Raw genomic sequence first — 15,332 nt, 5'->3', positions numbered from 1 at the left:
GCGATGGGCGGGAGCCCTGGAGTGCTAAGGCCCTCCCAGAGGTGCTGCACGGGCCCGTGAGGGGCGCCAGGATGCAGACAAGGTCACAATTCTTGACCCCGTCTCCAGGATCCAAGCTGTTCTTTCCATTTTTCTGCCAGGCAGCTCCGTCTCCAGAACACTATCAGCAGCAAGAATCTGGAGCCCAGGTCTCCCCCTGTGCCCCCTGAGCCCTTCGTGGCTCCACAAGGCAAGAAGCCCTGCAGCCCCTCCAGTCCCGGGGTGGGTTGGCCCGGGCGGGTTTGGGGGGGCACTGACAATGTGCGCACAGTCATCAGTCTGCAACCTGTCCCCGTTGCTGCGGAACGCGGGCGCCAACCTAGCCGGGCGCGCGGCTCGGGGGCGCCCCCTTTCGGCGGCGCGGGCGCGGGCGGGAGCCGGGGGCGCGCGCGGGGCGCGGGGCTGTGGAGACGCGGCTCAGGCGCGCGCAGGGGAGTCTGAGGAATCCGTTTCGGGGGTTCGCGTCTCTCGGAGCGCACCATTGTCTCCAGTAATTTAATTTTCTCCCCTGAAAGCGTTGCTAATTAAATCCTTTCTCCGGCGAGCCGTCGCGTGCCCTCCCCGCGCCTCTGTTTGTTAATTACCCAGCGCGGGCCGGGGAGGGGCGGCCGCAGCTGCCAGGCGCCCTCGGGGGCTCGGCCCGGCGCGCGCCTCCGAGGCGCCCCCCGCGGGCCTCCTGGGCCCTCCGCGACCTGCCCGCGGGCCTCAGTCTGCGGAAAGGCGGGCGCGGCCGTGGTGACCTCTGCGGCCTGAATCCATCGGAACTCAAATCCCTGCCACTGCGCTTCCCCGGCCTCTCCCCGTCTGCCGCCCCGGCCCTCGCTGCCTCCTAAGCGCTACCCCGGGCCGCCCCTCCCCCGCCCAGCACCGCGGCCGGGCAAGGTGGCCTTGGCCAGCGCCCTGTGGGAGGCCACACAGCGCCGCTGATGCGTCCAAAGGGCGGGGGAGGAGGGTGAGGTCGCTCCCCGTTGGGTAGTGGGGTGGGGTGGGGTCTGTGGCAACTGAGAATGGGGTTTGCCCCTTTGAGGGTCTTTCAACTAATGTGCTCGTTGAGAGCCAAGAGTGTCCAGGAATCGCGTGTCCAAGGACGTGGGTGACCTCCCCAAGGTCACCCAGCAGCAGACCCACGGGGCATCGTCCTGAACGGGGAGGTGTGAGCATTCCTGCTCTGTTCTGCCCCCGGGCCTGCCCCTCCACCTCCTGCCCCCTACTGTGGATGCTGGTCCTCTGCTTGCTGATGCTGATCCCCCTGCCGCTTCCCCCTGTGGATGCTGCTCCCCCCTCCTGTCTCTCAAATCACCCATTCAGACCACTTCTGGCCCAACTCTCAGCTCGCTGACAGGCAGAAAAAGAAGGCCTCTCAAGCAAATCCCTTCTGAAACTTGAAAGGAGGAGCTGGGGGGAGGGATGCTATTTTTAAGGAGATACTAATGGTGGGGAGTTCAGGCATCACACAAAAGGGGGCATTTGGGGACAGGAACTCTGAGCAGGAGCACAGAGAGGACTGCCTCCTCCCTGGAAGCCCTCACAGCACCCGCTCTCCCCTCTGGCCCAGGGCCTTCCCCCGGCCTGCAGAACTTTGCTGGGATGCTGTCACTCGACGGGAGGACATCAGCCACCTTCCTAGACACCCAAAGGGCCCCTTCAGAGCCTTCTAGTCCCCAGATGCTGTAGAGCTTTGGCAGATGTTTTCCCCTTGGAGCCCACTCCATTTTGGGGTCTCTGATGCCCCCCTGCAGACCCACCCCCCCACCCCACCCTCCCCCCCACCCCCATCTCCAAGGGGAGGGAGTGAAGATGTGCCTGGCTGTGCTGTGTCTGGCAGTGTCTGGCCCCCTCCTGCAGGCACCCTGACACTGCTGGGGAGGGCAGCAGCCCAAAATAGCTCAAGGCTCTGCCTCTGGCCAGGATTGTCCTTGAGCCCTGAGGCGGGTCGGCAGCCTGAACTGTCCTCAGACCTCCACATCAGCCTCCTGAAAAAGATGCTTCATCCAGGTCAATGTCCCCAGAGTCATCAGTCTGCAAGGACTGGCATCTCGTGGGCCTGTCCCCGAGCAGCTGGCAGTGGGTTCAGCAAAGGCAGAGGCTGAGCCCCATCCCTTTGCCTGGCTCTGCCAGGGCTCAGTAACGCGTTGAATGAGTGATCCATCAGTGAATTAATGAACAAACTTGATTCCTTGTTACCTTTCAGCAGGGAATTTATTGGGGGTTAGAATAACCCACAATAGAAAGACAGTGTAGCTTGGGGGTTTAGAAGATGAACTCAGGAGCAGGCAGCCTGCTCCTGAACTCCCAGCTTGGCCACCTAATAGTAGCAAGGTTTTGGGTGACTCGTATAAACACCCGGTGCCTCAGTTTCTTTACTTGGAAAAGAGAACATTTATAGGGCACACTTCAAGGGTTTGCTATGAAGAATAACTAGTAAATACAGGTAGAGTGGGTGTATGCCAAGGCCCTGGCGGGTGGTAACTTCAGAGTGAACGTTGGTCACTATTGCCTTGGTAGAATTACCACGCCAGCCACACATCGGCCCTATATGCCAGGTAGGTGGGACGAGAGGACCCCACTAGCATAGACATCCCCTCCAAGGTTTGCAGAGAGTTGGAAAATGAAAATCACATAGGAGGGAGAGAGTCCAAGTGGTGGAGGGTGCTAAGAGTGTGGGAGGACTCCCCTGGGAGCTGGCCAGTTAGGACATGCCCTGTGGAGATGCAGGATGCAAGGGGGCTGGGAGAAGGTTAGGGGGAGTGCCCAGTGGGGTGCAGGAGGCCACAAAGGTGTGGGCCTCATCAGTCAGGATGGGGAATATACATAATGAAAGGCCACCCCTACATTTGGGGGCTTTCAGCCTTTTCAATTCTGCTCTAGCTCCTGGAAGCCATCTTGGTAGAGAGGCTTTCCATTTGCCGAGGCTGTGCAGGGGAGGAAACTGATGGGTGCTCCCAGAGAGAAGTCCAGGGATCCCTGAGGTTCTCAGCAGCTTGGGGCTGAGTCTTAGGGGAATAAACATGACCCACCGGCTTTGGTCTCTTACCTGGAAGATGACGCTGCTGATGATTAGAAAGAGCAGGTATCAGTTCATGCTGGACTCACCCAGGTGGCACACCCTTGAGCTCCGGTGTCGCTCACTTCACTAAAAAGTGAGTGAAGTGAGGGGGCAGGATCCTCAGGGACCTGGCCTGAGGATTATAATTTTCTCTGACTGTAGCTGCAACCTGCAGATTCATGCCCCAGCGCTCCTAAATGGAAACTCACAACTCCTGGAAGCCACCTGGCATCCCTGCCTCTGCAGTCACCTGTCCACACCCCACCCACACAGCCCTGCTTTTCAGTCTGGACAACTCCTATTTATCCTACATGATCCTGATGTCACCGCCTCTGGGAAGCCCTCCAGCTTACCCACAGTGGAGTGAGTGCGCTCCTGTGGGCTTCCAGGCTTTTAATCTGTAGCCCCTGTGGTTCTATTGCCCATCAGCACGCTCGTGCTAACTGAATCACAACCACCTGTGATTGGTGTTCTTTCCTGCAAGTTCCCTGAGGTCAGGAATGGGTCTCAATTTATCTTTGCATTCCTAGTTTTTGGCAACATGCCTGGCATCGGGTCAACATCAGTGAAAATTAGAGGAATGGAGGAGCTGGGCCTTGCTCCTTACACATCCCTTCCTTTTCTCTCCAACAGGAAGCTCTGCCTCCCAAGCATCCCCGAGAGCTTGCCCAGAATCAGGGCAGGATGGGGAGAGGGGGTAGCAACAGGGCCTGCTGGAGGACTCAAGGTACAGAGGGGAAGGAGGACACCTGGGGGCCAACTGCATGGAGTGGCAGGACAGCCATGCTCTTAGAGAAGGAGGCTGGCTAGAAGATGGCCTGCTGGGACCTAGCACTAGTTCCCACCTTGAAGTGCAGTGGGGGGTGGAGGGGAGGATGTGGGCTCAGATCTCAATTTGTCCTCTTCCTGAGGCTCCATTGGTTCCCAGTCCCTGCAGTGCAGCCATCCATATTTTTGCCTAATCTGACACAAAGGTTTGGGCCAAAGCAGAGGGCCCACTTTCCAGATGGGAATACTGAGGCACCAGGGAGCCACGTGGCTCATCCTGTCTGACACTGGATGTGTAAGCCACGGAACTTGTGACCTGTATTGCCACAGACAGATGATTTGGGGTGTCAGAGAGCTGTGCTGCAGCTTCAGATTGTCCTGAACCCTTTCCTCCATGCAAGGTTGCAGACGGGATAGTTGATGATACTTACCACCCACTGCCAACTGATGGGCCAGTGACAGAGGAGAGTGGGGTGACCCTGAACCCCAGGATCATCATTTTCTCTCCACCCAATGCTCCTGATGGCCTGTGCTTGGAGTTCACCCTGATCATCTGGTCCCAGCCTTCAGGGTTATCTTGAGGCCCCTCCCCAGCACCCCTCCTCCAGTCAGAATCCACGTCTGTGAAGCAGCTCTCATACCTTCTCTTCCCTTCTGCTCTCAGCCACTGGTCCCGCTCAGAGCCCGATTACATTACACTCAGGTCATAGCAAATAGCTCTTACCAGCCCCCTTCCAGCATCTAGTCGATGGCCAGGGCTCCCTTTTGGATATCTAATCATGGAGCTCCCTTGCTCAAAACCTTCAAAAGACACCTATTACTTCTCAAATTCACTCCAGGTTGCTTAGCTTGGCATTCAAGGTCCCCTCTGCTCAAGTCCCAACTCTGAAGCTGAGCTCCTTGGCTTCTCTGTGATGTCCTCTGTGCTCCCTGCTCCACCATCCTTCTCAGACCCCAGCACTGTTTCCCCCACTGGAAACCCCTCCCGATCCATCTCCACCTGCTGAGTCTCATGTATCCTTCCAGGTCCTGTGTAAACAGGGGACCAAGGAGACTTGGCCCCCACAGCTGCTTGTAGCGCCCTAGAGCTGGTATAAGCAGTCCCAGGGGCTCGCCCAACTATGAGCCCCTCAAGTTCTCACAACGTGTAGAACACAATGCTGGGCACATTAGGGGAATAAGAGATGTGGGATGAGCAAGTGAGCACAAATTCTGTGCATTCAGTCAGTCATTTGCTGAGCATTTATTATGTGCTTGGCTCGCTGCTAGGCATCAAGGATACAAAAGTGAACAAAGCAGGTGTGTCTTCCCATGGAGTGTAGATAACCCATGTTCTAGAATGTGCTGAGGATTAGCTTCAATCACCCCTTCCCCGCCTGTCCACATCTGAAGGTTTGTTGGTCATTGGTGTGTGTTCAGGGAATGCAGACCCATATACATCTGTAGCCAAGGCTAAAGATTCTTCAACAGACCAATTAGAATCATTATCCTACAATTGTGTCCCACATCAGTTCCACATCTACATGTGTTTAAGATGCACCAGAGCTCATGCCCATTCACCTGCTGGGGACCACGCCTGCAGGGCTTAACCCCCTCCTGGGTGCCCTCAAGGTGTTCATGGTCTAAGAGTCTGAGAGGGCAGGGACACTGGCTGACCCTCGGGAGCAGTCAGCTCTGGCTGTGATGAAGGAGCAGGTGCCCTTCCGGCTCCATTCTCTCCCCACCTGTCCTCTGACACAGGAAGGGATGGGAGAGTGGCAGAGAAGGAGAAAAGTTCCCAGCTTGGACATGCCATTCCTGGTCCCATGGGACCACAGAGCCCACCATGGATGTCACCACTGGGTAAGGATATCCAGATATTCACCAACACAGCCTAAGCTGACCAGGCACGATGGATACTGGCTGAGGCTGGAGCAGTGTTCTGGGGGGTCCTATCCAGGTGTCTGGAATTAGCCTCTCAATTGCTAAATAGTGGGATAAGTCCATGGGGGAGGAACCAAGGCTGATGGAGCAGCAAGGGATGGATACTCAGGGAGTCTGAACAATAGTTCGTCACCTTCTGGAACAGAAGTATTTTTAATACTTACCTTAAATATTTTAACAGCTGGTATGACTGTGTCAGTGCATGCCAGCTTGCCAGCCCTTCTACCAGCCACAGTGCCCAGACAATCACATCAAATCCAATTTAAAACCACATATTTTATTGATGTTCTTCATCAACGATACAGGGACACGTGAACAAATGCTGCTCCAGTCCCATATCTGGCAAGCTCCCTACTGTCACCCCCGCTCACCCATCTGCCACCAGCTAACCCCTTTGCTCCCTACCCCCACGTCAAGTGTCACAGTGTGGCGCCTCCAGGAGGCTGGGAATGGCAGGGCTGACTTCCAAGGTGAACTTTGGGGGCAGGAATGAAGACCTGGATCACTCAGACCCTCCCCCAAAATTCCCCTCCACTCCCACTACTTAAGTGTGGCCAGAACTGGTGGCGAGTTTGCCCCCAATGGCACCTCCATCCAGACAGCCTTGGCTCCCTTTCAGTCATCTCTGTCACATCCTTTCCCTCCAAGTGAACCAACCTGGGGATCTAGAAGGCCAAGTGACCACCAGGGGGAGACAGTGCCTGGGGGCTGTGATCAGATGCCCGAAAGGAAGTATCTTATTGTCTTGCTCACCACTGTATACTAATACCTGGAAGAGACTTAGCACATAGTTGGCACTTAAGAAATGTATATAGGATGCATGAATGAGCAGATATGGGGGGAAAAGTAGGAGGGGGTAGAGCCATCACTACATTAGTCCTCTAGAGGGCGTGAAGGCTGGACCCAGGTCAAGTCCTCCCAAAGCTCTGCTTAAGAACTCAGGGTGTTGTTTGGTGACAGTTGGGATCACTGTGACCTCCAGTTACACACTTAGGGTGTGGGCATCTGTCCTGGTGCTTACACGGACAGCAGACTGAACTTGGGACCCAGTCAGGAGGGCACTTGGATAGTCTGCAATCCCTCACAGTCACCAGGGGTATGGTCCTGTGGTGCCTAGAACACACAGCAAGGCCCCATCAAGTCCCCCAGATGAGTAGGGTTGTTCTGGCAAGTGCACCCCTGTATTCTGATCCGCTCAGTCTCAACTCTCCCAACATTACCCCAGAGTTGAGTGTGATCTTCCAGCTTTACCACTGCCTCCATCTGCTCCCAACACTGCTTCATCTCCCTGCCCTTAAACGCCAACCCCCTCAACAAATGTTAACACTCAGGTGGTCCTTCCTCTCCAGAGATTCTATCCACAGTGACGGGGCTGATGAAAGTTTACATCATAATTTCCAGACCCCTCCATGTTTGCCCCACCCTCCCTGTAAGCATCTCTGCAGCCTCTGGACCTGACAAGCATGAGGATAACACTAGAATCTCGGGGAAGGGAAGGATCTTCCCTTAGGGAACTTCCCCTCCCTGACCCTATGCAGAAGTTCTTTCCTTGGTCTGCCTGCCAGATGACTGCCTGCCAGAGTTCCTGCATGGATGGAGCACTAACTGCATCCCAGGCAGCCATTCAAATACCGAACAATTTTAACTGCTGGAGTGTCCTTTATCCAGGGTAGAAATGAGCCCATTTTCCTCCCTCATTCTCATTCCTCAAATATCCCAGTGCATCCCGCACATTTTCTCTGTTTTCATAACATTACTCCTCAGTTCCCCCCACACACCCTCCTATACAGCTACGCAATCACTTGCATCTCTCATTACTGATCTCTCCACTTTCCTTCTCCCTTCGTCCTGGTCTTCCCAGCATCCAGCAAAGACCAGAGTTTGGAAACCAAGGGAGAAGCAGAGAAAAAAGCAGCCAGTCAGGCCCTAGGAGGCCCAGCTGGAGCAGGGTGGGCAGGCAACTGCAGCCAGAATCCCTAGGCCATTGACTTAGGTTTTACAGAAAAAGGGCCCTGTAACCTGGTGGGGGGGGGGGAGTGGTGGCAATGCACAGCAATCGGAATTCTTTATTCCTTTCCATTGCTCGCAATCCCATAGAAGGGACTAGGACACCTTCCCTCACTTCCCAACTTCCCCAGCAGTTGGCAGAGCTGACTTGGCTGCCTCTTTAAACATGTTGTCAGTCTCAGCTCCTGGGGAACATCATCCCGACAGCGAGAATCCACTCCTCACTCCCAAGGTGAGGCAGAGAGGGAGAGTGCTAGCAGATAGCAGTGATCATGTGAAATACTGTGGGGAGCCAGAGGAGGAAGGCAGGGACCCCAAAGACAAGAAACAAAAGCAGAGGCCTCCTAACAGCCGCCACCCAGCTGGCTTGTGGGAGAAGCCAGCAATGCCGGGTGCTCACGTTTCCTCCTTGTCATGATCCAACAACGAATTCCTTTCTCTGTCACAGGCCAGGAGGGTGGATGCTAGGACCTTACCGGTCCAAGGTTTTCGTGGATCATGAGTGGAGACAAGGGTGCCATGGTCTTATGTTCAGAAGGTGCCACAATACACACAGAGAAATCATGGGGTGCCTGCTACTTGTCCCGCTGCTTGGAGCTCTCACCTCCAACATTGAACATGGGCACCAGCAGGCCCAGCAGCCACCTTTTCCCGAAGACCTCCTGTAAGTTCTTGCGCCAGGGCCGGGCCCTCACGGCCACCCCCTTCCGCGCCTGGTGGCGGGTCTGCCCCCGGAGGATCAACAGCAGCTGATGGCAGCAGAAGCCAGCGCAGGCCAGGCCAATGGCAAACCAGAGGTAGAGCATGAGGATGACGAACATTTCAGAACCGAGGACAGCTCCTGCAGGGGTGGGGGCGGGGAAAACATCAGCATCGCTTTATACCCAAGCCACGTACAGAACTTCGATCCAGGCAGACGCTTTCCGCTAGGGAGGGAGGGAGGCTAATGAGATTGAAGATGCATTTTGTAGCAATCTCAGAACGGCAGCCAGGGAGAGGAAGGATGAACGAGTTGCTTTAACTTTTTCTTAGTGCTGATGGCTCCTGCCGGGAGAGGGGGGAACTGAAGGGGTGGGGGGGAAAGGCAGGAAGCTTCCTTGGCCAACACTTCGGTGCTAACTTTTTCTTGGAGTCAGATTTGCTCAAGTTTGGGCTGGAAACAGGGAGAAGGAGTTTTTCTCAGGGGGGAGAGAAAGGTGAGCTGAGGATCCCAGAGAGGGCCCCTGCGCCCGGGCAGCTGTCTAGACAACAGCACCTTCTCTTTCTGCAGCCGGGATCACTGGCAGGGAAGACAAAGGAACGTGACAGGTTGATGGAGAGCACGGCCTCGTCATCAAGAAGTCACAAGCTCCAAGGGCAGTGCAGAGTGCAACACAGGGAAAAAATTAGTCATTCAGGTTAACAAGGGGACAGTGTGGCCACCAAGATGTTAGGCCAGAAGAGGCCCCCATGGCTGTCAGCCCAGCCCCCTGCCTTGGGAAGAGCCTGCCCAGAGCTTCTCTACTACTGACTTTATCTGTATAGACACAATCACGACAGTCCTTTACAAATAAACTATATATATATATATATATATATATATATATATATATATAACTACTTAGTTGATGTGGAAGTAACTCTCCATGGAGTAAGAGATCCCCCACTCTTCGTCAGATTTGGGGATCAGTCCCTGGGAGGTTTGAATCTCTCAGCTGTATGGGCTTGCACAAGTATCTTACCTCTGAGTGCAGCTTTCTAGTCTGTAAAATGGGGACAATAATAATGATTCCATAGGGGTGCATGACTCCAGGAAGTTGTGAAGTGGCCAGAATTCTGGTTTACAATCAGCAGTGTCCCCTGTAGAAGGTCCTTGCACAGAGGGGGAGACCACATCCCCAAACAACTTAAGCTGCTTTCCTAAGGCCATCAAGCTTTCTCCTGCTCATTTCCAGAGTCCTGGTTGGGCTACAATTTTCACAGCCTTGCAAGAGACACCTACCTTGACTTGCCTGGAAGCCAGGGTAGTAGACCTGGGGGTGGGCCCCCCTCAACTGCTCTGTCCTTGCAGGGCCAGCCTACCACCACCTTCTCCAGTGAGGTGAGGGTTCCTGCTCCAGAGACCCCCCCACTTAATGACCTAGCCCTCCTCTCCAAATCTCTAGCACATCCCTCCTTTCTCCCAGAATCCCCAGTCTCAACCCACCTCCTCCTTCATCTCCCCAGACTCCAACTTCCACCTCCTGAAGACAGGTTTTTTTAAACTTACTCAGTCTGAGTTGTGGTGGACTCAGCTGTTAAAAGGATCTGAACTTGACCTGGTTTGTGCATTAGCAACCTTCTCTTACTCTCAGCCCAAGGAGCTTTGATGGTAGGTTTCTCTTTGCAGAGTTGGAGACAAATAAGCACAGCTGACTAGGAGATAGAAGGCTGGCTCCAGCTGGCATTTAGAGCAGCCCCTCTGCTGGCACATGGGCAGCTGTGGAACAGAGCTCACCTTGGGCCCCTCTGACCCACTTCTTCCTTGTCAGCACAGGTTAGCTCAGGCAGCCACACACAGGAGGAAGGATGCTGGGACCATGGTGCCCTGTGGGCTCAAGGAAGGCTGACAGGCAAAGATGGCCCTGGGCTAGGAGGTGAGAACATCAGAGCTGTCAAGCTTAAGCCTGCCTTGCAACTCAGCCCCAGGGACACGCCTGGGCGGATGAAGACTGTTTTCCAGACTTTTTTGGCACTAAATCAAGGTATGAGGAAGACCTTGTGGCCCTTTCCTGGCCCCATGCAGCAGCTACAAAAGGCTATTCTGGGGACCTGCTTTCTCTGGATGTGTTTGAAGTTGCTTAGCCTCAGCTCCTCTGATCTATTTAATAATAGTTCTGCTTCTTTTAGAAAAAATCACAGAATTTTCCTAGAGGGACAGAAAGGTTACAGCATCCAATAGCTCCACCCCTGCTTCCCACCAAGCATCTATAACACCTTTTTCAAATCATTAGTCAGTATTGTTAATAGCCAGCCAGGGCCAGCCAGGAGGCTCGCTCCCTCCCAAAGGGACTCACGCATCAAGCAATGGCCTCAGAGAGGCAGTGTGGGGGAGTGAAAAGAGTGAGCTCTGGGGGCCAGCCGCCCTCTCTCCAAATCTTGGGTTGGAGTCAGATATACTGTCATGTGATACCGAAGCAGCCTAACTTTGCTGAATGTTTGATCTGAGCCTTTTAAATGGACAATGACAACAGGCACCCGACAGACCGGTCATGGGGACTGGATGAGATGAGGCCTGCAGGGTGGTCAGCACATAATAGGTGCTCAACAAACATTAGTCCCCTTTCTCTTCTGTTGGATTTTCCAGTCGCACCCCCAGGCTGGTGTATTTACCCAAAGGACACGACACAGGTCACATCACACTGTGTCATCTTCATTTCCCAAATAAGACAACAGAAGCTCAGAGAGTCGACAGCCCTGCACTGGTCCCATGAAGCCAAAAGAAATCTAAGTGGCCAGTCCCCTACCTTTTTGTGATTAGCCGAGGACCTGTGCTCAGCAGCTACCTTCACTTTGGAAGACCCTCCCACTTCTGGCTCACAGGACCGAGACTCACTGCCATCCTGTGTGCCAGTGGCAGACCTGACTCGGGGCAGTGTCACCACTGGGGACAGCTCGATCTAGTCAACATCTCATGCTGTATTCCCTCCCGTTCACATGCCCTCCTGAGAGAATGAGAGGGTGCACCCCCAGCAATTTGGATTGAGAGCATGGGAAGAAGAGCTTGAAAGAGAAGCTGTCCAGATGGGGGTTCTGTGGGAGGGAGAGGATGGGCTGGCAAGGGGAAGAGATGAAAGGTTGGCAAAAGAGGATGATGCAATGAGAAAGCTGGAAATTAGAAGTCTCAGCCTCCTTTTCCTAGTGGTTAAGGTGAGGAAGAAAAAGATAGTGGGATCCTTGGGGGATCTGGCTTGGTTCTCCCTTGAGATCATTTCTTCCCTAGCTCCCAAACCTAGCACATATGGACCAGCCTCAAGCCCAGGTTTATCTCAAACCATTTCAAGATCCTCCCTTTGGAACCATCCATTTTTATGTGATGAAACCACTTGGAAAAGAAAAAAAGTGTAATCAAACTCTCTGGCTCTCCTCATGCCTGCACCTGCCGGTGCTCACACTCCACCCTCCAGCCCGCCCACCTAGCCTCCCCCATTCTGGTTATTTCTGTCCCAGCATCCTCCTGTGCCAGCACTAGGATCCAGAAGACCCGAACTCTGAGTTCTGGTCCCTTATCAGCCACCAGCCCTCAAGGCAACACCCATAGCTGGGTCCTCCCTCGGCCTCTGTGTTCTCGCTGCCAAATGCACAACAGTCCATGCCCAGGAAGAACCACACTATGCCCCCAACATCGACCACATGGAGGCTTCTCCCCTAGTGGAGCCTCTTTTTTCGAATGTCCAGCCCCAGCACATCAAATCAGTCCCGGGCCCTGAGGGGAAGCAGCAGCATTCTGCCTTCATTGTCCCTGAAAGGTCAACAGGTGAGGACACACCCTCTATCCCCTGCCCTACTGTGGGTGTCTAAAAACCAGGCAGGCCAGAGGCTGTCACCCAAGAGTAGTAAGATCCTGGGCAAGCCATTCAATCCCATCTGAACCTCAGTTTCTTCATCTGCAAAATGGTGGTAACAACATCATACACGTATGTGTGCGTGTTCTTCTCATTTCAAGAACCAGGTCAGTCAGAGTCAGAGGCCCGGGCAGACGGAGTAGAAGGGAATGAGATAGGGGCAAATTTCAAGTCCAGGTAAAATGGTAAGAACAGCCAGCAAGGGTCAGGTCCAGTCAGCCCCTCTGGGAACCAGGGAATTCTCCTTGAGATACACTATCCAATCCAGCCTTTACCAGGGTGCCCAGCTGAGCCCAGTATGAAGGCCCAAGGGCCCAGCTCCTGCAGATGTCAGGTCCTCCTAGAGGGACAGATCCCTCAGCAGCCCGCAGCTCTGTGGTGTGGTAATGGAGCCATTAAACATGGCAGCATCTCTGGGATGCCCCCTGCTTGGAGCCCCTGAAGATCAGTGAACAATGTGGTGGTTTCAAACACAGTGGGTGGGAAAGTGGGGCCTCACCTCCTCCGGGGCTGGCTGGGCACCCTGGTCAACCTCACTGTGGTTGGTTGGCAAGACCCTGAGGGCAAATTCCTTGGGAGGTTCCAGGCAGAGGAAAGTCACAGCTTGGATGTACCTCACAGCTGCATGAGGGGTGGCTAGTTCCCAGCCCCACCTGGCACAGGTAAAGTGCATTGCCTGATTGCCACAATTCTATGAACAGGGGCAAGCAAGGAGGAGATGGCGGGGGAGGAGTTTGCCAGATAAAATACAACATGCCCAGTTAATTTGAATTTCAGAGAGAGAACAGTAAATGCTTTTGGTGCAAGTATGTCCCATGCAATATTTAGAACATACTTACACAAATAGGTTATGTGTTGTTTGTCTGAAATTATAATCCTGCACTTTTATTTGCTAAATCTGGCAAACTTGGGGCTAGGGTTGGGGTGGGGTCTTCATATAGGACCAACCTGCCTGCCAAGGTCCACTCACCAGAGAAGAACTGGCTGATGGAGGTGGGAAGGAGCGTGAGGAAGGCCAGGGGGTGGGAGAAGGAGATGGACAGGACCGCAGAGATGTAGGCCACGCCGGCCACCATGGAGTAGAGGCAGGCCAGGGAGGTGTAGAGGCAGAACAGGACAAAGTTGCGCATGTTTCTGCTGCCGATACAGTTGCCAGTGAAGAAACAGTGATGGTCGTGCCTCAGGGTGACTCTGGCGCACACTCGGCAGAAGTGGGTGCTGGGCGGGGGGCACGGAGCCCTCCTGGCCGAGATCCCCTGGCAGGCATCCAGGTCGTCTGGGGAGTTCTGGATGACCAGGACATAATTGCCCAGGGCGTTGGTTGAGAGGAACAGGAAGAGAGCCCCGTGGAGCAGCGCGGGCGAGAAGAGCGGGGTGGCCGAGGGGTCCTCAAGCATGCTGGGCAGGAAGAGAAAGAGCTGCAGCACGAAGGTCACCAGGGAGATGCACAGGAAGTAGGCGGGGGCCACCACGTTGAGTAGCCGCAGGGCCAGCATCCTCGATTACATTCCTAAGGAGCCCAGGGAAAGAGGAAGACTCACCGCAGTGTCCAGGGGGTGCCCCAGGGTGTGCCTCACCCCCACCCCACCCCCGTCTGTTGGTCCTGTTCCAAGCAAATCCATGCTCCCCCACCCCTGTCCCTCAGCCCTCTGCTCCCCTTTTTCTCTAACCCAGGACCAAGCAGGCTGTGAGACCCTGAGACCACTGTGGTCTTAGGGGGACAGACCCTCCTCCAGGTGCCTGTTCCCTTGGTTTTTAAGGACCGTGGTATCCTGGCACCTTGGAGGTCAGACACAAGGAAGATGCGGCTTGTTCATAGTCAGTAAGGGATGGGCCAGCTGGGGGCTAAGGCTTCCCTATGACAATGGAAATGAAGCCAGATAGAGTTCAGATCTCCCTAGAAGGAGAAAGCAAAGGATTTGGGGTCAGGGGCAGAGAGCAATGACTGGAGGTCCTGCTTCACCTCCCTTTTCTGCACCCCCTGTCCCCACTGTCGCCTACCCCCAGTCTTGGGTGATACTCAGAGACCCCAAGGCTCCTTGATGGTATGCCTGCGTGTGGATTCGTGGTGGGTTCATGGTGCCGGGGAGTGGAGGGGGGTCCTTGTGTTGTCTTTGTATATGTAATCGGTGTGTGCTTGGGAATGTATGTGTGTGTGTGTATCTGTGTGTACAAACGCAGCCACTGCCACCTAGCTTTTCAAAAAAAAAAAAATCTATAGAAACAATCCATGCGTTCACACAAGCGCTCAAGCACCGGGTGGGGTTGGGGGGCGCAGCCAGAATACCTGTGTCAGCCGGTCCTGGTCATTCCATCTCTCCGACTCCTATTGCTCTGGCTATTTCCTTGCAAAGAGCGTTTTCATTTGAGGCGATGAAATGAAAACCCCCCTTTCGCGCCAGCCTCCCGCCCTCCTGGAGCGAGAAACCCAAACAACCCCTATGGCGCCCAAACCCTTTTGATACCGACCAGGCGGCCCTGGGCTCGGGAGCGGATCCTTTTGGTCAGCCTTTCAGCAGGTGCACCCCCGGCAGAGCGCAGCCCCCATCGCGTGCCCTCTCCACCCCGCCCCCCACAGCCCGATTCCTGTCCAGCCTCGGAAGCCACCAGGAAATAGGATTCCGGGCGCCCGAGAGAACTTTTCCAGGGGCTAAGGAGTGGCGAGCCCGAGGCGCAGAGAAAAGTTCTGGATAGGTAGCTGCGCCCAGCAGGAGCGGACGCCACGGGGCCTGCGCCCAGGTTGTCCCGTGCCGGTTGGGTGACAGGTCACCTTGGAGTCCCCTCTGCAGGTGCCAGAGCCCCCAAGGACCCATGGCCTCCGTGGCGGGGACGCGGACCGCTCTCCGCGGCCAGGGATCCGCTTAGGGCACGCCCGGGTGTGGTCCCCGAGGAGTGGGCAGCGCCGCGGGCCCGGCCTCCTCGGAGGCTGCGGCTGCTCTGGCCACCCCGGAGAGCCCGGCCGCGGC

The 15,332-nt window shown here is 55.0% G+C and overlaps 1 protein-coding gene across 1 annotated transcript; it reads right to left on the bottom strand.

The window, feature by feature from the left end:
• Positions 1–8,358: 8,358 nt before the first annotated feature.
• On the bottom strand, positions 8,359–13,862 carry ZDHHC22 (zDHHC palmitoyltransferase 22; the record flags this gene model as incomplete). Its single annotated transcript, XM_084239689.1, has 2 exons — positions 8,359–8,624; positions 13,337–13,862. 2 exons carry the CDS (start codon positions 13,860–13,862, stop codon positions 8,359–8,361), a joined length of 792 nt encoding a protein of 263 aa, XP_084095815.1.
• Positions 13,863–15,332: the final 1,470 nt, after the last annotated feature.

The sequence above is a fragment of the Talpa europaea genome, assembly GCF_964194135.1.
Source record: "Talpa europaea genome assembly, chromosome: 8".
Classification (NCBI taxonomy): Eukaryota; Metazoa; Chordata; class Mammalia; order Eulipotyphla; family Talpidae; genus Talpa; species Talpa europaea.
Note: the sequence above shows the minus strand (reverse complement) of the source record. Positions and strands in the feature narration are given on the sequence as shown.